This window comes from Scomber scombrus, chromosome 9 (assembly GCF_963691925.1).
Source record: "Scomber scombrus chromosome 9, fScoSco1.1, whole genome shotgun sequence".
Lineage (NCBI taxonomy): Eukaryota > Metazoa > Chordata > Actinopteri > Scombriformes > Scombridae > Scomber > Scomber scombrus.
The window spans coordinates 19,097,771-19,121,422 of NC_084978.1; the positions used below are offsets into that span (position 1 = coordinate 19,097,771).

The window sequence follows — 23,652 nt, forward strand, 5'->3', positions numbered from 1 at the left end:
GTAAATTCTCTCAGGCAGGGCAGTGAACATCTCTCAGGCAGGGCAAGGAACTTTATAATAAACATGCTCTGGACAGCTCTTTGTGTGCAGCCTAAACCTGTGGTCATGGCGAGTTAAGATTGACACAAAACGGATATCACATTGTGGCATCAGTTATTAAATGCTCACATCACTAATCTGTGTGAACGTGTGTCTAACACAAACTAGCCAAGCCCTTTCACCTAATTGTACAGCTAGTGGACGTACAAGGTTTACACACAGGCAACTACAAACAGTGTAAAAATTAATTACAGAAACAAAATAACAAACACACAAAACTCATTGTTCAGTGGATTCAAAGGTCATGTCTGGTTATTAGCACAATCATTTTTGATACATTACTGGCAGCCAATTTACTTTGTGAGAAGAGACAATCCACTTTACTACATGTAAAGAATATTTGAGAAAACAACAGAAATAGTCCAAATATTATCAAAATGTAGATAATTAGAGAAGCTACAGTAACCCACTAAAATAACAAGCATTTAACAAAAGAAAATATATATTGGCATGAATACAGATATATATATATAACTTTACAGGTAAGAAACCGTACTTTATTGCATTTAGCATTCAATTAAATCCTCCCTAAAACCTAAAGCAATTAAAACGGTAACACATGGTGCTAAGTCTTTAAATAGACCCCCATCCCCCTAACGTTAATTTCTAGTTCTAATGTGTACAGTTTCTTTAACATATACATTTACTATTCTTTGCATTTGTTATATGTACCCAGAATGTATACGGTTTATTACATTGTGTATTACGTTTTTTTCCCCTTTCATGTCAATAAAAAAGGAAGCGTTCACCTGCGAGGCTAAACCCAGGGTAATACAAACAGTTGTCATGTGAGTGGGCGTTGTTATTGTGTGTTGCGCATTGCGTCATTAATGTGTTTTAGAACGTTCCATCGTAGTCTAGAGAAGCTCGCCATCTTTGGATACGACAGGGCACAGACATTTGGACGATTGCTTTGTTCACATTTTTCACAAAACTACACGATTTAGTTTCTTGGACCCTAAAGCAGTTCAACGAAGGTAAGTTCATTTCTTGGTTCGTAGCCGGTTATCACTTAATTACGTTTCGTACTTCATAATATAGGCTAACATTATCCGGTTAGCTTTCCCGAGATTCGACGTCTCGCCAACATGGCGACAGGTGATTTCACTTTGGCTAACTACACGAAATTATTTCCTCGGATCTTGTAAGCAGGCAAATTGATAAGCAGTTGTGTATAGTGGTGGTCGATCGACATTTAACTTCGAAACTTGTACGGTTAGCCTTAATATGTAATGTAATAAGTTGCACTGGTAGACGTCAGTATACGTTGGCATAATAACAAAAAGCTAACGCGCTCGACGGGCCTTTGGATCAAGACCAAGCTAACATTCGACGATATTCTGCTTTATATACTCTCATCCAGTCAGTTCACAAGCTATCATCATGTAAATAGTTCTTTTTCCGAGATTTAGAATATCGTTTGATCAATTAGTATTGTAATAATGGATGTTAAGTGGTAGTTTGTGATAAAGATGTAAGGCCTTTAACAGTGGACTATACGTCACCGTTTGCCACAGTGTTAAGTCTAAACCTGCGTGTGCTTTCCAAACTGTTTTTAACTATCACTTTAAAGTAACCATAATATAGAACTGACGTATCATTTTCATACTAGGTATTTTATCATTTATTTTAGCTTTTGGCGGTATTTCATATTGCATTATATTTGTATGCAAACAGTTACACAGTACTGAGTGTTTGTGATTGAAAGAGCCGCAACTACTGATAATTGTCACTGTAGGTTGACTTTGCTGCTTATTCTCTACTAGGAAATATATGTTATAGAATGTGGCCAACTGATCATCTGACACATTGTAACTTATGAAGTTTCACCTCTTTCGTTTGTCCTTAACTGTTATACAACTTCCTGTTTTAACAGACTGCAGACACGTGTAATGCATAACAGTGTCTTTCTTGCGAGGGATATATACAAAAAAGAATCACATTTGTAATGGTGAGCCCAAAACTACAATTGTGGATTGTTTTTTTTGATAAATTAAATTTTCCACGATATGACAGAATTCCAAGGGAAGTTAAAATTTGTGTGTCCGTGTCTTTCAGATGCGCCAGTCCAAGCGAATGCACTCACCAGGTGTCTGGCTTGATGAGTATAGCTGGGAAGAGAGAATGGAGCGTCGGAAGAGAAAGAAAAGAGATTCACACAGCAGTGAAAGAGAAAATAAGTCCAGAAGAACCAATCGTCACCACAACACATATGAGGGGTAAATGTCCATTTATTTTTGGAATTTATTTTGGAACTGCATGCACCCTTCTTCCCTTTTATGAATTTCTGTTTCATCTTTTGTGTTATGTGTTGTTTTTTGCAATTCTAGCTGCTTGTAAGTGTATATGATTGCCCATTGGGTCACTTTAGATGTTTACACATCTGCTCTAATTTTAATTCTGTAGAGGGGCAGACTTTTTCCTGGATGACATCTGACACCACCAGGGTGCTAGGGCACGAGGGGTTCATTGGTCGTTTTTAGACGGTTAGATGAACTCCTGGGTGTGTGTCCTGGAAGTGTTTGGAGACATACTGAGGGAATGCAAAACATTTTGGCAAGCAAATATTAGGATGTTTATAACCAAAGCAAACATAAGGGAACTGTAGGTAGGCAATATGTGTTGTAATGTTAGGTATAGACAGATTACTCTATTTTCCCCTTTTATCTCTGTGCCGAATTGTTCACTTGTGGTTTCACATAACGCACTATCATGCTGAGAAGCTTTCAGGATGTTCAAGTGTCTTACAATTCAACTCTGCTGTTAGGGTGCATACATTTACAGAAATCAAACTTGGCCCTGAAAGAGACAGCTGTATAAATGGTATATTTCCCAAATGTGTCACATCACATGTTGACATTTGCATGGTCATTAAATTACAATTTGAGCAGTGATCTCCTAATGAAATGCATTCCTGACTGCACCCTCTTATTGGACAGGGTGTTTGGTGGCTGTAAATCAGTATGTAGCTAATTACAAATGTTACATAAAAAGTCTTAGGGTATGGAGTGTCAAGCAATAGGCCCATCAGAGCCAGTTATCGTTTTAGAGCTTGCGCACAGACAAGGAACTGGGCTCTTCCTGACCTGACCTAGTCTTTTGAGTCCTTGGTTTTCATCTGCGAGTCTCTTTTTGTTTGTTTGTTTGATTGATTGACTATAGGCACTTCTTGGAGACCCGTAGTTTGAACCAGAGGCTGGACTCTCGGGAAAGACCGACCCAAGACTGCAGTTTGGACATGGCCTGTGAGGAGAGCAACCGTGATGGAACCTGCAAAGAAAGAGACCGCGACTGGCACCACTACAGCAAGTCATCCGGGCGTAGTGGTCGCAGCAGGCGGAGCAGCCGCAGGCGCCCAGACAAACGACGCAGACGTAGCCACTCTCGCCACAGGTCCTCCTCGGTACGGGAAAGTCCTTCTCCCCCCTATCCCCTCTTCTGTCTATACCACCAAATCGAAAGGGTCATTATCACGGGTGTTTAGCCAATGCTTAACACCTATCTTTTTTTTCTCTGTATCTCTTTGTGTCCGACTCTTCACTGTTAAGCATGATTTCCAGTATTGACAAGTAGGGGGACTTAGGCCCAGAAAAGTAAGAGATTGTGAGTGTTTATAGATTTGGAAGAGAAACATGGACCCAGTATTAGTGCTGAAATCTTAGTGGGCTGTTACGGAACATGATAGTAAAGAATAAAGCTGTATTGGAAGAGTTGCAAAGAACTACATGTAGAAAGACTGTAATCACTCAAGTTGAGTTTTTTCTGTACTACTCTGAGAAAGTCTCTCATCTGAAAATCTTGTTGCCATGTTTTTCTTCTGTAACACACACTATGTGGTGGCTGGCGCCCAATTTCTCTGATGGGGCTGAATTTGAATTTGCTGCTCCGTCCTTCCGTCCATTCGCCTGGCGGTGTTACTGAACGGGCCGAATCTATCCACCCCTACACCTCCCCCCCTTGGCCTGGTTGAATGAATGACGATGTCGCATTGTGGTGGCCTGGTGCTGGCTGGCTGATGGGTTATTGATGTGATGGCGGATTGCGGCGGTTCCGGTGCAGAGGAGGAGCCATCACCGCAGGAGCAGGAAAAGATCCAGGAGTGTTGAGGATGATGGCGAGGGTCACCTCATCTATCACAGTGGAGACATGCTGAGAGCGAGATGTATAGAATATATACCTTTTTTTTCTCTACTGTTGTTCACACTTTGTCTCTCTCACACTCTTGTTGTCTGGTTTTTATTTCAAAACATTAATTTAGAGGCAGAAGTATTTGGGCCAGTAGACTTAATTTTTTAGGTTAGATATTTTTTGTCAGTGTAATATATTTAGCATTGAGTTGTATGCAAGTGTTCAGAAGCCTGTTATAGTAGTGTAGCTATACAGAGCAATGTAACATGAGGCAGTGAACCAGCCAAAGGGCAGTGTTTCACTTTGTCAGTGCTGCGTTTCTAACTCCAACTTTCTATTTTCTGTAGATGAGATTGTGTGTACTCTAGGAGAGGGTGCCTTTGGGAAGGTCGTCGAATGCATTGATCACTCAAAGTAAGTTAAACAGGAAAATATTATCTACAGCTCAACATTTTGACTAAATCTCTCTCTTCCCTCGTTGTTTTCTTGATTTTCATATTAATTATTTACATTTGTGTGTTTCAGTGATGGAGCTCGAGTGGCTCTGAAGATCATTAAAAACATAGACCGCTACCGTGAGGCAGCTGTGTCAGAGGTAGAGGTGCTTCAACAGTTGAAAACCCTCGACTCTGATAGGCGATAGTAAGTAACTACATGCAACAACTACATCTGCTCACTTGACTTAAAAAACAATACCAAATTATATGTGTTACCATGCAAGATATTTAACTTTGCTCTTCCTCCTCATTAGTGCGTGTGTGCGCATGCTGGACTGGTTCGACTTTCACGGCCACATTTGTATTGCCTTTGAGTTGCTCGGCCTCAGCACGTACGATTTCCTCAAGGAGAACAACTTCCAACCTTTCCCCGTCAAACACATCAGGCACATGTCGTACCAGATCATCCGAGCAATCCGATGTAAGTTACAGACACATGCATGCATAGAAGGTCAAGAATGTTTTTAAAAAGTAGCTTGGCTCAAAATGCGTATTTGTTTTTGTTTTTTCACAGTTCTGCATAAAAACAAGCTTACGCACACAGACCTGAAGCCTGAGAATATTCTCTTCATTGATTCAGACTACGACATGGAGTACAACCTAAAAATGGTAAAGACTCCTAATTTATCTTAATATTAAAAGATAGCAAAAGTCCAAAAGTTCTTGCTTTTGTCCGCAGCTTTTTGAGTAGCGTGATTTCTTTTTTTTCAATCGTCAGAAACGGGATGAACGAACATTGAAGAACGCAGATGTGAAAATAGTGGACTTTGGTAATGCCACATACGAACATGAGCACCACACCTCTGTTGTGTCTACACGTCATTACCGTGCTCCTGAAGTCATCTTAGGTAAGTCGCTGTTCTTTTTTTTTATTTATTTTTTTTAAAGTGCTGTATTTAAGCTTTAAACTGACTCTTTAGAGGTGAAATGTTATTTACTTTGTTGACATTGTGTGTGTCAGATCTCGGCTGGGATCATTCCTGTGATGTCTGGAGCATAGGTTGTATCCTCATTGAGTACTACCTTGGATCGACTCTATTCCAGGTACGCAGCAGCAGAGAACATGACTCAAGTATTAATATTCTGATATTTACCAGAGCATTTGGCAAGTTATCTTATATTGTTTTCTGCTTCAGACCCACGACAGTAAAGAGCACCTTGCTATGATGGAGAGAGTTCTGGGCCCTATTCCCACAAACCTTCTGGAGAAAACCAGGTAAGGGTTCATTGACAGACCGGTTTTTAACCAGTTCTCATTCTTGGAAAAATATTTCTGGCAGAATTTGATGTATTTGGGCACCATTTATTATGATGTCCTGATATAAGCAGCACAGGGAATTCATTGAATTATTTTGATCGGTAATCAGTGAATTCTCTCTTAAAGGAAACAGCGGTATATCCACCGATCCAAACTGGACTGGGATGCTCAGAGCTCTAGTGGGAGATACGTCAGGAAACACTGCAAACCTCTCAAGGTAAGAAGAACACCTCTGCTTAAAAGAAACAAACATCTTGGGAAATAAAACCTTTTATTTATTATTAAAGTTATCATCTCCAGGCATTTGGCAGAAATGGCTGCTGGACATGTAACCTAGTTTAGCGCTAGAGAGTGATAAAATACTCTGTTCCAAAAGTCTGATGGTGTATCATGTTAGTAACCACAGTGTCCATTTGTACATCTTTCGCCGGGAACACACCGAAAAGCAGCGAAAAGCGGCCTGCAGCTAGTTGCCATGCAATCTCTATGTAACCTCGAAGCGAACAGCGGCGGTGGCGGCGAAGTGTGGCCGTCTCGAGTTTCCATAGAGATTGCATGGCAACTTGCCGCAGGCCGCTTTTCGCCGCTCTTCGGTGTGTTCCCGGCGTTAGACATGAGTCCTGACATGCAGCAAGCATTCAATAGGCCCAGTTGTTGGCCACAAAACAAATTCAATGTGTTAAACACACAGGATACATGCACAGAGTTGCAAGTTGCCTGAGCTGAGAATGTTTTTCCACCCTGCTTTCTGTCACTGTTAGCTAAGGGAAACTTGTGCCAACTAGGTCTTTATTTCAGAATAATTCAATATAGAAAATGAGTTAAATTAACTCCTCTTAAAGACTTTATTAAAAAGAAACTGTCCTCAAAATTGAGCTTTATTAAACTGATACTTGCAGGACTCTTCTGTGTTCATAATTTTACATTTACATCGGTTGTTGTATTTTGCACATTTTATATAGAATTACACTTGAAATTCAGAGCACTGGATTTCATCAACACCAGTTATGATAGATGATTTATATTTGTGCCTCCTTGTCTCCCATCAGCATTACATGGTGTCTCAGGATGAAAACCACCACCAGCTGTTCGACCTCATTAAGAAGATGCTGGAGTATGACCCAGCTAAGCGCCTCACTCTAGATCAGGCCCTCCGTCATCCCTTCCTGTCATGCTACCGCAAAAGCAGCAGCAGCAGCAGCAGCAGCAAAAGAGACTGAGTCAACCTCTGACCTGCGACCTTGTCCCAGGCTCGGCTGTCATCATGATATTAATCATGGTGCTCATGTCCGCCTCTACTTCCCGACTCTCCAGGAGAGGTGAATCTTAACTGACTGTATCAGTCCACTGCCCTACTGTCCTGTCTTAAACCAGTGGGATGGTTATTCTCATAAATCCACAAGTTGTGTTTTTGTCTGTGAAATGTTTTGGCGTAATGAATCCCTCAACTGATTTGTATTTATTTGCCATTGTAATTAAAATAGTAGAGTGAGTCTACTGTGAGAGCTGTTTTTTTTTTCTTTCTTATGATTTGTCCAATTTCTGTCATGTATTGTCAAGTAGTTAAGAGATTGAGAAATGCTTTTCACTGCATCTGCCTTACCAGTAATTTATTCAGCATTGTATTGTAAAAAATGTTATTGCAGGCAGGAAATCTTTGTACATAGTTCAGATACTTTTTTCATTGACTTCGTTGTGTACCTTTTTGCAGTATCATGTACTTTTTCTCAATAAAGGTGTATAGACCTGAACTTTGTCGACAGGGGTCTGTGTTCTTGATTTTTGGATGTTGTGTTGAAGTCGTGCAGTAGCCACCTCAGTCCGCAGGATGGCAGTAAAGAGCTGTATTACCTGAGTCTGGAGCACAGCGACCGAGGACCAGCATAGTATAATTATCGGAGCATTAACTTCAATCCTCAATTTTAGCATTTATTGCCGTTGGAGAATCTCATTCTGAGTTTGTTCTAGGTGGTAAATGTTAAAAGTTCTCGACAGGCCTTATAAACTGATTACTTGAATAATTATTTAAGATTGGAAAATAATTGTAGTGATCACAGCACCAAACTAACATTCATCAAGCAGTCGAAGCGAGTTAGGACAACAAAATGGATATCTGAACTGTATAGACTATTATTCCAAATGTATCAATCAATTATAACATTCCCATATTTCAAGCTTTACGTTCACAGATTGAACTCTGAAACAGCAGCGGACTGTCATCACAGTAAACTCTATTTAAATCCTGCTTTGTGAAAAATCCCTCTCTTCTGATTAAGGACCACGACCCTAATTAACTGCTGCGTAAAATTAGTTCCCTATAATGGAGGGCAACATAGGTCCCTTTTAAAGTTACTCAAAACTTTGTTTCCTTTGTTGTTACATAATAGCAAACACGAATGTCTGGAACTATATTAATTACTCAACAAATTTCACACTGAATTTATCACATTATGGGCTGAGTCTGTCGGTCATCGTCAGTTGCTACTCCGCGTGTCTATATCATTTTTTGTCGACAACATCTGGCTCAGAAATTCAGGCGAAAAACACTAGATACATTCTCGTTGATTTGTGGTCTTTCACAAGTGATCAGAAGCGTCTATCCAAATCAACGTCTGTCACAAGCTGTCAATCTGCAGCCTCCCACGTGGTCAGCAGGGCGGGCGCATCTCAACTAGTTGAACGCGCAACTTTTAGGGAGGCAAACAATTGAAGCCATTTGTAGTTGCACTTGCACATGCATGTAGGATACTCCCCGACAGGAAACAACGACCTGTAAGTCAGAAGGGGGCTCTTCTCTTGTTGGCATCCAGATCGCTCCATCTGTGACTGGCGTAAACCCGGTGCGCACTACTGCTGTCTCTGGTTCCAAGACTAATTTAAGAAAGCGCTTTGAACCCGGTGCCCAGTGTGCTGGAGCTGGATGATGAGATTGCGTTAAGAGCGCCGTTTATTTGCTTCATAGAGGCTGATTAGTGCTGCAGAACTACAACACTGACACAAGTGATTTCGCTCTTTTTCTATTGCTCAAAATAAGTTCGAAGCAGGATTTCAGCATGGACACAGCCAGCGACTCTGTCGGAGAAAGTAAACCCGTGTGTCGGTGTGCGCCTAAGTCCGCGGTCCAGCGGTGGCTTCCAGGCTTTCCCATCGCACTGTGTTTACTGATGTCCCTGAGCTCCATCACTGTGTGTCTTCTGATGAGCTTGAAGACTTACCAACTCGAGAGCCAAATGGAGAAAGCGTCCATCTTCCACCCACCACACATGGCTTTTCTAAACGAGGATGGGACCCTAATTCCTGAGCTGAGCTCCTCAATAGGGAAGCTCGTGGAAGAGGTACAAACAGTCTATTGTGGATATAATTAACACTAAGTGGCGTCGTTGATAAATACATGTGTTTTGCTCATGAACTTCTGACACACGCGCAGCTCCCTTGTGCGTAAAGTGTGCGTAATAACAGGGGACATATGCAGTTTACAAACGGGCAGACCTGAATCTTTTTGGTAATTGTTCCCTACTGATTCCTCCTAAAATCAGTCCATTTTAAATGCATGACCGAAGGGATCAACCATGCTTGCAGCTGGCCAATTAGTTTGCAGTAAAGTTCTTTATAGGGTGACATAACCACTGATGATAGACACTAACCTATAATTTTATCACGTGGAAAAAAAATTGAAGGAAACTCTTTTCATTCTAGAGGTGCCTGTAATGGGGGGAAGATTATGATCTCATAATTGTTATTGCTAGTCATTAAGGTTATTTTAATCTCATTCCAATCTGAAATGTTGCCGAATGATTTCAATGTATTCTCATTTGTTTAGACATTTTCCAAGTATGTAGCTCAGGAAACCTGTTCAAACCACACAGAAACTTAAAGTTTCATAACATCCACTGTTTTGTATTCAGAATGACTTGAGTCTTTTTTATTTTACACTATAAATTGCTCTTTGTGTGTCTGCAGAAAGTGGTGGTGCTGATGCCGAGATTGCGCACAACTAGGGATGTTGGCCAAGAGTGCTCCTGTCCTCCAGGTATTTATCTCCCTTCTTTGTTGTGGTTGTTTTACAACAAAAACTTCCAAAAATAAACACACTAACATGACAGTTAAAATCTGTACCCCGTCTCAGGTAAAAGTGACAGTCTGGGCAGCACTTGTGAAACCTGATTGCTTGTCTGCCAATGATGCTTTTGGCAGCCCCTCAAACTTTATGAGTGCACGTTACTGTGTGTGTGTTTCTTTTTCTGTGTGGAGGATTACGGCCCCTAAGCCAGTGTAGGGCCCACACTGTGACAGCAGGGCGGAACACTCAACAGATCAGTGGGGTTGGGATGTCCAGCCTGAGCTCTGCAGCCTTGTGTCAGTGGGGGATGCTCACTTTAATAGATGGAGCAGCCGTACGCCAAGATTGGCCACGTTTGGCTTGCGGTGTTCATTACAGGGTTTGTGATAGTTGTCCTGGGGTGGAGAACAGTGTGTGATCCACATCATGTTACACACAAGAGTCCCCTCATATGCCAGTGAATTAAAGAGAGGCAGTGTTTCTTTTATTTTGGGTAATGTTGCATATCTGATATTTGATGAGTTGCACCTGCTGTGAGAAATAAGCCTGACATTCAGTGGTTGGAAATTTTAATGGTTTACTCATCTTGTTTTGCCTCACCTATGAAGCAGAGAGATCCTTTGGCTTGCACAAACAGGATGTGTGTGTGTGTGTGTGTGTGTGTGTGTGTGTGTGTGTGTGTGTGTGTGTGTGTGTGTGTGTGTGTGTGTGTGTGTGTGTGTGTGTGTGTGTGTGTGTGTGTGTGTGTGTTTTATTGAATCTGGCATTCATGACATTCCAGGTTTTTTTTTTTTTTTAAATCTGCAACTCAAGTGGAAATGTGCCATTGTTTCTGAAGAAAGGATATTTGCTTGCACACATTTTCTGCTCTTAAACGATTGTATCAAAAAGTTAGGGCAGAAGTTGAGTTTTTGAGATGCTTATCTGCAGATGTGGAGAATTTCCTCCCCTGGCTCTTCTTTCTCTCTCTCTCTCTCTCTCTCTCTCTTTATCTGTGGGTGTGAATAGCCCTGCAACAACAAGAACAGGTGAAAGCGTTCACAAGTGGAATTTCTGGCTCACCTTCAACACATTCTGTTTTCCAGTCTGTAGTCTGCTTTGCCAAGATAGCTCTCTGGCTCTGTCTGGCTGATCAGCGAAGTTGGTGCATGGATTTTTTTTTGTTTGCACTGGATGTAGCACAGCCAAAGCCACTAATGCTGTTACTGCAAGTCATCATCATACTCTGCTGTTGTTCCACTTTCCACACTCAGCTTATAGGCTCTAGGAACTAGGACCTGTTTGACTCACTAGAAGTGCAATCAGAGCTATCTGCACAATGTAAAAATGTGTCTGATTAGGACTGGCCTCCTCTCCCCTTGCTTTTACGCATGCATTTTGATACAATTATTTCATTAAATGGTATTATTGTATCAGATGTTGCATCCCATTTTCCTGTCAATTTTGCTCAACTGCTGTGTAATCAAGTGGTTTTGGCATTGAAATACAATCCCTCCACAACTATTCAGAAGTCTATTTAAAGTTCTCTCTTTCCCATTTCTGGCCTTAAATATAGTGTTTTATTTTTGGCGAAACAAAAGGCTATTTTGTTTATTGCGGCTTTGATGTAATAAAATTCCTGTGGACATGTACTTTTCAATGTACGTCTCAGCAATTAGATTGTTAATGTTACTCCGCAAACTGTGTTCATTTCCAAAGAAGGTTCGTCAGCCAATAAATGTGGCTTTGCTTTCTTTTGGGGCATCAACCAGTTATTATTGGGGGTGTGCATATGCAGTGTTTGTACCAATATATTTACCTTATGTAAAATGTTTTTTATACGCATTCATCTGAGCTGTGTTTCTGTGCCTATATCCCATTTGCATGTGAGTGTTCAGCCTGTGTGTGTGTGTGTGTGTGTGTGTGTGTGTGTGTGTGTGTGTGTGTGTGTGTGTGTGTGTGTGTGTGTGTGTGTGTGTGTGTGTGTGTGTGTGTGTGTGTGTGTGTGTGTGTGTGTGAGTTTCTGTCCCTGGGCCTTTGAGGGGCCGACAGAGGCACCTCTCTCAACACGACACTGTAAGAAGAGACCCTCTTCTCCCTTTAGCACCAACTCTTGCTGCCTGAAACCTGAATGTCTCATCTCCACGATCACAGGCCAAGGCATTTCTGTCTGTATATGTGTGAGGGACAGACTACCACAAGCAGCATGAGTGGCATTTCTGCCATTAAAACTATGCCCTCCGCATCAGGGTACTCACCTTTCAGCATGCAAAAAGACAGAGGCCCAACAGGGGGCAGCACTTCTGCAGCAGCACTGGAAATGATGATGTTGCATATGTCTGTACAATTCTCACTGAGTGACTTCCTTCTGATGAAAAATTCAAGTATTTTGAAGGCAAGGTTTCCTGGTTTAGTCAATGCATGAGCAGCAGAGACTGTGTTCATAAATAGGCTTTGATTCGAGGGACATTTATCTCTCGTGTCTCCTCAGTGGAAGCAGCACTGTGACACTTTTATGCTCACAGATGCGACAGGCCAGCAGTCGTTAAGGCTTAGGCAAACTATGTCAGCTCTGTCCAACTCTACAAGCTTCAGGTGTTTGCAATTAACACCCGTCTGTTCCCTCAACAGACACAGACACTTGCACACAAACATACGCACACATTCATTACTTACACATGAACATAGCACCTTTATGGTGCCTCGGCTAATTAGAACCATGTGATGGCTGTATGTGTCCTGTGTAGGGGGAGTGTATTGTCATCTCTGCAATTTGCATTTAAAGGCTGTTTAACAGGTCTGATAGCAACTAGGGGGCACACAGTCTGCCCACACTTGGGCACAGAGCCCAAAACTAAATGCCAACCAGAGACGCCCATTAATATTGCTCAGTCACCAAATACTGCACTGCAGGACTAGGTGCTTAATAGTACAGTCATCACAATTGCAACGAAATGAGAGTTTTGGAGATTTTCAAGTTACTTGAGTGTTGCTTCTTGAAATACTGACATTTAGGAGATCAAACAGCTATAACAAGAGATTGTTTGAATGCATGATGCTTTGAGTTTAATGATTACTTAATTGTTTAATTGATCAATCATTTTAGTATATCACAAACTATATGTGGTTAAATGTTAAATGTATGTCACAGTTAAAGTATTGCTCAAGTCTGTATCTTAAGTCATAGTCAGGACTGAGGCTGAGTTCCTTCAGTCAGTGTAGGGAATCTTAAAGGACCAATGTGTAGGATTTTGTGGCATCTAGCAGTGAAGTTGCAGATTGTAACTGAATTGAATACTACTACTATAATACTGAAATACTCAAACAAGGAATGAATAATGTGGTGTGGAGGAGACTGTTGCTGCAGAGTCTGCTGGCTGAGAAAGAGAGGGGTTGGAAGGGCCTTCTTGTAGGTCGCTCAGCTGCCACTGATTGGACAGGACCAATGATTAGTGTCAGCTCCCTGAAACAAAAGGCAGGTGCACAGAACACACAGACACTGGACGTAATGCCTATTAATACTATATTCCATATCTTCCAGGATGCTAGATGCCACTAAATTTCTACACACTGTACCTTTAAGTCTTTGGTGTATAAGAGGGCATGAGGTCAGACCCCTGGCTGTGTGGTCAGATCAATTTCCATCAGATAAGAGTTCAGAAACATGCTGAATGGAATTGTGTGTATAATTGAGAGGGCATGCTCATAGTGGGTTTCCTTGATCCATTTAATATGTACGCAGAAAGATGTTCTTTTACCTAGTTTTCTGTAGAAGAACAGCTATGTGTATTTACGGTGTCTCCTAAGTTCTTTATACTTCTGCTTTCTACAGCAGTATAATGTTTAATCATCTGAGAAATACAGCATAACATCAGCGGTCTGCTGGTGTCAATCTGTCCGTCTGGAGATCAACCTCTCACTAACAAGGTAAAGGCGATGCTTCACACTTTCCCTGCCCAGTTTCCTGCTCTCCCGCATGGAGGAGGAGATGGGGTAAGCCGTCTTTAGGGAGACGGAGAGCTATGGTGGGACCAACACCCCCCAGGGCTACATTTGTTTTTAGAGCCATAATAAATCAGACAGGAAGCTTGCAGCTACCTATGCAAACTGTCGCCACAGGAAGTATACATACACCATATAAGATCCATTAATGACCATTTTAAAACAATAAGGGCAGGAAATTTGTTTTCATAAACGGTCTCATTTTCGATTTGTTCCACTGTATGGGCTGCAGGCAATTTCTTTAAGTATTAATATGCTGGAGAAATTAGATGTGTGTGTGTGCATTTGTGTGACTCTCTGCTTCCTTATATGTTTCTGTTAGCTCGTGTGTGCTTGTGTTTATTTTGATGTCTGCAGGCATGTTTTTCAATGTGTGGCTCCAAGTCACTGTCTGCATTGCTTTAAATTCATGGAGTATGAAGTCAGTTATGAAGAGAGTATCCTGTGGCAGAAAGTCTAGGTGGCTTATTACATTATGCTGCAGGGGAAAGGAGATTTCAAATCACCAAAGAAAGTATACTTTTTTTTCAATATACAAAATACTTTCTGTCCTGCTGCTGCATGGAATTGGTGAGATATATACATATATCTTCAAATGACTGTAGCTTGAATGGGAATTGTGAATTTAGTCTTTAAAGAGGGGAATAAGTATAAATAATACTGCTCAGAAAATGTAAATAAAAAATTCATCATATGGGCCGTGGCTCTAAAGCTTTGTGTTCTTAAGTTACTTTTATCCTTTATGTGCCTGTTATTCTCTCTGGTCACCGTTAGAGGGGAATGAAACTAAGTGACTCTTCTTGATATCTTGTTCTTATTTGGAAGATTATCTTGGAAAGCTTGAGTGTGCTCCGTTTATTTGTAGAAGAAGAAGAAGTGAATGCTGCCTCTTGGATCTTTAGGGATATTTAGTTTGGAGATGGTTTCTGATGCTGTGTGTTGTTAAAGTCAGAGGATGATTAAGTGGGTTGTAGGATGGGGTTTAAGAGGTGCTTTTGGATGGATGGGCGACATTCTCCAGGATTGGGATGCAGTAACTATTTGTAAATCCATCAGTGAACTTCCTAAAATCTTAGTAAATATTAGCTAGTTACAAACTAGTGATTTACTTTGGATGAATCATTAAAACATGATAAATGTCTTAGCTGGTGAAGACTTTAGTAATGTGTTGGTTGTGAGAAAACATCTGCACCATACAATCAAAAATAATCAACAGTAAATATGGGTTGTGTTCATTCACTCTTTCACTACTCCCCACATATTTAATTGGTCTGTTGTGGAATTTTTGAGGGCACTACATAATGAATACTTGTCCACACAGAATTCAGACACTCAAATAAAATGTAGGCAACACCATGTAGTGAATAGGGAGAGACTATTTGTATAATATTTGTAATTTGATTGTGTTTTTCGGGGAATGTAATTTAAAACCTCATCAGTTCATTCATTATTAAATTGCAGTTTGATTGTGTTAGGTCATGTTGACCATAATGCATTAGGCTTACCTCTTTGACATCTTAATCAAAACAGGTCAGATGTTGGCAAGCTAATGTCAGTTTTGTCAGTTGGTTCTGTTAGCTATGCTAATAATTGCACCTGACAATTAGTTGTTTCAAATATTTGGTAGCAGCTTATATCTACATAAAAACTTATTTGTGATTTTTGTGTTTTAGTTTAAAAATACATACATCTGCACTAAGTAAACATTTTGCGTTTTAAGTAGGCTATGGATCACTGCCGCGGATGTATAAGAGCTGGATACCGGACCAAAGATGTGACCCATTCAGTCCTATATACATTTATATAAATATAAAACTTCCATGGATTAAAAATTCATAACATAAAGAGTCATAATTTACCTTTTTTGCAGTTCGAAGAATCCTGTCAGTAGTTTTGTAGACATCTCTTTTGTAGTGGTTGTCTATGGTGAAAATACTTTTTGGGCCGCGGGGGGTACTTTTAGCTGCATTACTGCAAGTGGCCACTGGGAAAAATCGACTGATATGTGTGACCATTTCAGCTCTTGTAATATATCCATGATCGCTACAACTGGCTAGGTGTGTGTGTAGCCCCTCTTGACCATAAGTTAGCACACACAAACACACACACACTAGGCACACTCACCCACTCACATACAAACCACATCCAGCAGTGGAGCAAAGGGCCCGGTGCAATAGTGAAGCCAGGGATGTGCAGAACACACACACAAAAAAAAAAAAGGAACTTTCTGACCAGAGAAACTCATGAATTCATGATAGTTACAAACAACACAACAATTAACTATTTAAATTCTATTGACATAATATTATATTAACTGTCAGAGTTGATTGTAGCTATTAAAAGTGAGAAACAATTTGAAGTCGATAAAGGAGGACACATGGATTATAACTTGAAGGATTTCATATCCATGTGTTCATATTTAAACATCAGACTTTAGGTCGTCACCTCTTGGCTAGCAGTGGAAAAAGTTGTTTCCGAAGAAGTGCCAGCTATTGAGCAACAGCTCTACAGGGCCTGTTTATATTTACATCATTGTCTTTTTCCAGGCAAGTCATAGAACGGGGGAAGTACTGTTTATGGGTTTGAGTGTTCTCATGCTGTGCATTGCTCCATAGTGTGAGAAGGCTACAAAAACAAGATTATATACACCCCCAACAAAACCATGGGCCAGGTGATAGTTGCTTGTTTGTGCAAGGGGACAGAAGTGTTATTCATTTTTTAGAAATATTGTGCACCGTACAAAGTATAAAGGCACAATTGTTATAATTGATAAATCAATATTTGCAACTATGCAATTGAGAACATTTGAGGAGGGTTTGTTTCCAAAATGAGATATCAATTATCTGAAAAAAACATGACATTAAAAGGAAACTTGATTAAGGAGAACATCTGATTTACTGCTTTTCATACACTAATGCTTTGTCTGATGCTCATGATTTCAAAACACCAGTTGTTTTCAGCACACCAGGGTGCATCAAAAGCATCAAGTTGTGTGTTAAACCACAGAGACACAATTCATTTGTTCAGTCTTGGACTGATTTAAGTGCATGGCCGCAAAATCATTCATGGTGTTTCTGGAGCCACACTATCCTTTATCTTAGCAGATGGGCTTTAGAAGGATTTTATTGATTGCAAGGCGGTATTTCTCTATTTGCTATTTGGTATTTTTATTATGCCACACATGCTTTTATTCAAAGGTGTTGTCATATCTGAGCATGATACAATTTTTCATCACTTTAGTGACTTAAGTAGCAGGCAAAAACAAACTGACAAAACTGACATCTATGTTACTTTAAAAAGGAAAACATTTGCATTGTCTGGCACATCCTGCTTCATAAAATTAGGAAAATAACATTAATCACACAAGTTACATTTACTTCAATGGCAGGCTTCAAAAACAAGGAAATGTAACTGAAACACTTGTAGGTTTAGGATTTCTAGGCAAGGCAAGTTTATTTATATAGCACATTTCAGCAACAAAGCAATTCAAGGTGCTTTTCATAAAATATTTAAAGCACAGAGATGACGTGCAAACAGAAAACACACCATAAAAGTACACATAATAGAAAATAAAAAAAAGCAAGCTAAAATAGAAGAAGACAGTGAAGTTACAGTGCAGTGTAAGAACTTAGTAATTTGTTTTCAGTTTAATAAAAGGCAAAAAGGAAAGTCTTCAGCCTTGACTTAAAAGAACTGAAAGTTGCAGCAGACCTGCAGTTTTCTGGGAGTTTGGTCCAGATATGTGGTGAATAAAAACTGAGAGCTGCTTCTCCATGTTTAGTTTTGACTCTGGGGACAGAAAGCAGAACTCTCCCAGAAAACCTGAGAGGTCTGAATGGTTCATAATGTAGCTGATGATCAGAAATTGATTTTGGCCCTAAACCATTCAGTTCTTTACAAATCACCAAAAGTATTTTAAAATATGTTATTTGACAGATGGGAAGCCACTTTGAATCATTCTTTCTTGGCTCCAAAAACAATTACTTACATCCAATTGTTGATTTGTTCAATGCACTTACTCTGTGCTTGTATTGGACCCCTGGTCCCCTAGTTGATGTTAATTTGTGTGTTGTCTGCATGATAATGGTAACATATTTTGTTGTTTTTGATAATCGGAGCTAGTGGAAGGATGTAGATGTTTAACAGAAGAGGCCCCAGAATGGAGCCTTGGGGAACTCCACAGGTCATTTTTGTCCACTCAGATGTGTAATTATCTAGAGACAAAATCAGTTTCTGTCCTCTAAGTTTGATTCAAAGCAATTTAGTACTGTGCAAGAAAGTTCCACCCAGTTTTCCAGTTAGTAATATGTTGTGGTCGACCCTGTCAAATGCAGAAGAATGAAATTCTGCCAGTGTCTGTGTGTAAGTGGATGTAATTGAAGACCTTAATAAGAGCAGTCTCCGTGCTGTGGTGTGGTGTGGTTGAAACCCTGACTGGAGGACATCAAAAGTGGTAGTGCCAAGTTCAACTGTTGAAAAACAATTATTTTACCTCAAAAACAGGAAGTCTGATATTGGCCTAGAACTGTTTATGAGTGATCTGTCTAGATAGTTTTTTTTTTATAAAGAGTGGCTTGATCATGGCACTTTTTCAGTTCCTGTGGGAAGACAACTGAGAGAAAAGACATGTTGGCAATTTGTAGAAGATCTGAGGCAATGCAATTATAAAAATATTTGAAACATTCTAAAAAATACATATTTTATCCTCATTCCTTGACAAAAACAGTGATAATCTTAACATATTATAGACAGCCTCAAAAAGTTTCCAAAAAGTGCTGACTCCTGATATTGCCACAATAAATAAATAATTAAATGAATCAAGTAATCAGTCAGTATAAGAATATTTAAAAAGAAATATTTCCAGTATGAGGAGCTAGTAGACTGGGTGAGAGCAAATGAGAGTGGCAAGACCTTGGAGAGCAGACACAGTGCCAAATGTGGAAACTATTACGATGTTTGCTTTAATCATCACAACTGGCAGGTGACAAGGTGAATAGCCTTTTAATGGGGGAGCAGAAAAACTCTTTAACACCACCATGTGACATCTGGCTGGCTGACAGCACTGTGAGGTCAAACGATCCCTCACTTCACTGCAGTATGTGCATGAAACTGTTTAATAATTGATCTGAATTTACAAGAGACATAGATGATAAAAAGCCTGATCGTACACTGTTCCCATGTTTTTGAATAGAAAATGTCATTTGAATTCTCCAACAAACCTGTAAAGTAGATCAACAGGCTTTATTTAAAATCCCATCATCAGTTAAAATGTCTAGCGTGGATCAAGATCCACAGAAATACTGCAGGTTTTCAGTATCAGTCCTTTATCTGGCATTTTCAAACCAGTTAATCCATCAGGAATGTAGCGAGGCTGAATCAGGCTGCAGGATGGGAACTCATGCAAACACACCTGGATTTATTGGATAGATAGCATCTCTGGATGTGAACCCAGACAAACAGGGAGGCAGAGTTGGAGCAGAGGTTATCGTTCATCCCTCCATCCTTCTCAGACGCACAGAGAGTGGAATGAGAAATCGAGGTATCTCTCCTTGGGATCCAGCATGGGTGTTGGAAGTGTGAAGCAGAATACCGGCAATCCAGATGGTCTTGCAGTGCCGAACGTGCTCCTGCACAGAGTACAAGCCCCCTCGACAGGCTCGTCACTCTCCCAGCACCTCTTTAATGAGAGCTGAGCTAGTAAAACTGAGCCTGAGGCCTTTGAACAAACCCTCAGCATCACTGGTCCATGTTATTCTGTCATAACACGGAGGCGAGGGCATGTTGGAGTGGAGCGCAGGATAGCTCTCAACAACTTAACACCACCGCTTGGGGGGGTGTATTTACATGTGGCATGCCTGCTTTCTCTCTCAGTTTGACCTTTTCAAATGAGTCCCAATCCTCGTTTACAAATGATAAAACTCTCATTCTGTTTCCTCCTTTCCATCCTTGTCTCTATTTATGATTTGAGTGTATATTCAAGGCAGACTCTGGGATCTGGATGGCCCGAGGCCTCTGCACCTCCACAGTGGGTCAGTCTGTTCTCAGTATGTATACATTATCCCAAAGTTCAGCCAGGAGTGAGATGGAGGGGCGGAGATGCTTATCACACACACTGTAAACAGACAATGAAGAGATGCAGAGGGACACTCACAGGGTAAGTGGGCGCTCCCTCAGGTGTGTCTATCCAAAAAGCTAATTTCCTGATTGTATAGCCACCAGTGACAGCAACACGTCTCAGTTACTGGCAGCTCTATTTTGCAGAGACTGAGAAAACTAACTTGTGGCCCACAGGCCTCATAAGTTACAGCTCTGTTCTGGAATACAAAATTTGAAAGACTAGATCATGATATATTTGCCTTTTTAATAAAAGGAATTATGAGTCACCAGAGATCTTGGTGAGTTTTGAGAAAGTCAAAACAAGATGGAGACATGCCCCGTTCTAAACGGCAGGTATGAATTCAAAACCGCAAATGGCTAGAGCTAAGGCGCAAAGTTTTATTTTGCTCGAGTTTACAGCCGTATGTAACACATCTACGGCTTAACATTGAACCACAGTGGCTGCAGTTAAACTATCAGCCTCATTGTGTGAAACAGCATGCCAAAGCCCGCTGATGGGTCATTTCACTCGGCTGAGGTTTCTCTGACACTGATTTGAGGCTTTTGCAGCAGACGTTTCCCAGCAGTGTGGATGTAAGAACATAATAACAATATTGTTACACCAGAATTACCCTGCCTCACTAGATCCGATCATCGGCCAATGCTGATGGTTTTGGTACAGATGTGTGTGTGTGTGTGTGTGTGTGTGTGTGTGTGTGTGTGTGTGTGTGTGTGTGTGTGTGTGTGTGTGTGTGTGTGTGTGTGTGTGTGTGTGTGTGTGTGTGTGTGTGTGTAAGTAAGTGTATATCAGTATGTGTGCCAGTAGTTACGTGTGCATGGTTATCAGCCGATGGTGCTGTAACAGTGTGATAATGGGTGCTAAATAAGTGCTAATGAGTGCACAGTGTTGGACACACACCACCACTTGCCTCTGTTAAATTGTGTTCTGTCAAGAACACTTCTATCGCTGTTGCCGCTGTTCACCGACTGCCAGAGCCAGATGGGGGGAGCAAGGCATGGAGATGAAGGACGAGAAAATGGAGGAACTTAGTTTACTGAAATATACTGCACATGTTGAAACTTTTTTATCAGCCTTCCATCTGTTTTTTACATACCGAGCAAACCTTTGTGTGTGTCTGCATTCTTGTTGCGATGTGGGTTAATGTGTGTGTGTATGTGTATGTGTGTGTGTGTGTGTGGGCCTACATGCTGGCCCACCTCGCATGTTTCCCTGTGTGTCCATTCTCATGCGTGAGCGTGTGTGTTCCTATGTTTCTGCATACCATCCAACAGCCCATCTCCATTGCCAGCCTCTATAGGGACTTCCTATCTCCATATTTGCTGTTTCACTCAGAATAATAATAAAATGAGTCCTAAGTGCATTTTCAGAGCCAGGAGAGTATATCACAGATGTCCAGTTAGCTCAGGTTACAGTGGAATATCTGGGTTGAACATGTGGACAATCTATCAGGTCCACCATCTCCCTTTCTTCTTATTCTATCATTTTCTCTCTGACTGCATTCAAACGTTTTCCCTTTTTATTTTTTTGTTTCCACTTCTTTCTTGTCTTACACATCTGGTAGTTCTGGTCTTCCACTCTAGGCGCCCTAATGTAGCTGCTATTTTGCTCACATTAAAGGTCTAGTTAGATTGGAAACCGAAAGGTGTTGAAACATTAGTTAAGTGTTTGTGTGTTTTTGTGTCTGCTACAAGCCAATTTACACAATATCACACTTCAGGAGCTGCAGCCTTGACACACATCATGAAGAAGACCGTGGCTGTGGTTTTACAAGGCAGCAGAGACAACAAACGCTTCCACACACATACACACAGACTCAAACATACACACAGATGCAAGTTTTTATGGTGCTGTCATTGTTTTACTTGCTGTTAATACTTCTTAAATCCAGGCACCAGAGATGCACTTTTGGAACCACACAGGTCCTTTTTTGGTCTTGTTTATTTGCTTGGAGTGTTTTCTCACATCCATGTGGTTCTGATTGTGTGATTTGGAACGAGGACAGAGGCAGGGATGAGTAGAGAGAGAGTAGGGAGAGCAAGACAGTGGTGGGAGGGAGTGTCAGAGAGACAAATGTGTAAAACGTTATTCTGATGAATGGAAATATGAGAGCTTAAGACATATATGAGGTGTACATATGGAATCTAATATTACAATTCGTTTCAGTGTCTTTCTGTCATTTTAGATTGCACTATGTCTTGTCTCAATAAACACATAGGTCATTATTGCAACACTATCTTGGCATGCAGCTCTGCCTGCTCTGCCCCGAGCCCCATATGATTCCTTTTAAATGCTAAACAATGAGTTTGGCTGTTTAAAGCCTGGATTAAACAAAAAAAAACGTATGTATACACAGTTATAACTGGCCAAATTGGCCCTTAAATAGGGAACTTGTTTATAATACACAAGAGACCAATAAAGAGACCTGAGCTAAATCAAGCTGCTCATCATAAAACATGTTGTTGAGAGTCACAGCCAAACCGCCAGTGCAAAGTACTTCTCTAATGCAGTTTTAATTGGGAGAATTGGCTTGAGTTGCAGCCTCTTCAATCTAGCAAGTAACAAAATCGACACACAAGAAGGAGAAAAATACAGCTGATTCAATTAGTGAGGATAATTAAGATTTTGTTTGTTAGATGCATCAAGACTGGAGGTCGGATTTCTGGCATGTAGATGAACTGGATCTGTGTATTTTCTGGTAATCTTTTACAAAGGATTGTGTGTATTTGATTGATGATTTGAATGTGTTTATACAAGGAAGTGAGTGAACCAAGCCTAGTGCTCAAAAGTGACATCTGTGAAGCCACTACTGAGTGACGGCTGTTTGCCTAATCAGTTTGTTTCTCTGGTGGAAAACATCCCAATTAACTCACTTTATATATATATTTCCACTTTTCAGTCTTTCTTATGAAAGCACACAACACACATGACTTTTCACATTTTGTTGTTTTATAAGATGAATAAATCCTATGATTTGGCAGATATGCACACAGATTTTCAACACACATTTCTTATCCCTGTCTGTCTGTGTGTGCCAGTGTCCTCCCCTGGGGAGCCTATATATGGCCTGCTGTCTTATAGTTTTATAGCCTGTATTATAGCCTCTTGTTTTATAGTTTTCTAATAGTGCAGACCTGGTTTTTAACATGTACCTGGCATATTTGTGAAACAGGAGTCCTGCTGATTCTATTTAACAAGCAGATGTCTAAGGAGACATTTTACTGGCACCACATGTCCTATTGATTTATTTGTGGCAGATGGTTTGATCAAATCAGACAAATGTGACAATTTGTCTGTTACACACACATTCATTTGCAGGGAAGATCAGCTGATTTTATTTGGCCTGATTACATCTGAACTTTTAATTACTCTACTTTCACATTTCTCTGTCTCTCTGTTTCCCCCCTCTCTTGAAAAGACAGACAATGCTAAAATGGACAATAACATTTTTGCTCTGTTAATTTCTGAATGCCTATACGTGTGTTTCTGTAAGTGCACGTTATATTTATATGTG

At 40.5% G+C, this 23,652-nt stretch overlaps 2 protein-coding genes across 4 annotated transcripts in view; both read left to right on the forward strand.

Annotated features, from left to right (window-relative positions):
- The first annotated feature begins 950 nt into the window (after positions 1 to 950).
- clk4a (CDC-like kinase 4a) lies at positions 951 to 7,733 on the forward strand. 3 transcript variants are annotated; one of them, XM_062425131.1, is made up of 14 exons: positions 957 to 1,076; positions 1,976 to 2,050; positions 2,158 to 2,318; positions 3,262 to 3,502; positions 4,159 to 4,261; positions 4,575 to 4,641; positions 4,753 to 4,869; positions 4,979 to 5,145; positions 5,239 to 5,333; positions 5,443 to 5,572; positions 5,686 to 5,768; positions 5,861 to 5,940; positions 6,109 to 6,199; positions 7,032 to 7,733. In XM_062425131.1, the coding sequence occupies exons 2-14, from the start codon at positions 2,048 to 2,050 to the stop codon at positions 7,200 to 7,202; spliced, it is 1,509 nt and encodes a 502-aa protein (XP_062281115.1). In that variant the 5' UTR covers positions 957 to 1,076; positions 1,976 to 2,047; the 3' UTR covers positions 7,203 to 7,733. The 3 variants fall into 3 exon arrangements, with proteins under 3 accessions (XP_062281117.1, XP_062281115.1, XP_062281118.1); XM_062425133.1 differs by lacking the exon at positions 1,976 to 2,050 and having other exon boundaries at positions 951 to 1,076; XM_062425134.1 differs by lacking the exons at positions 957 to 1,076; positions 1,976 to 2,050; positions 2,158 to 2,318; positions 4,159 to 4,261 and having other exon boundaries at positions 3,384 to 3,502.
- A 1,302-nt stretch (positions 7,734 to 9,035) lies between these two features.
- The window catches only part of col23a1a (collagen type XXIII alpha 1 chain a), a 113,793-nt gene continuing 99,176 nt past the window's right edge, over positions 9,036 to 23,652 (forward strand). The window contains 2 exon segments of the mRNA XM_062426062.1: positions 9,036 to 9,317; positions 9,943 to 10,012. Coding sequence (XP_062282046.1) covers positions 9,036 to 9,317; positions 9,943 to 10,012 — 352 coding nt within the window.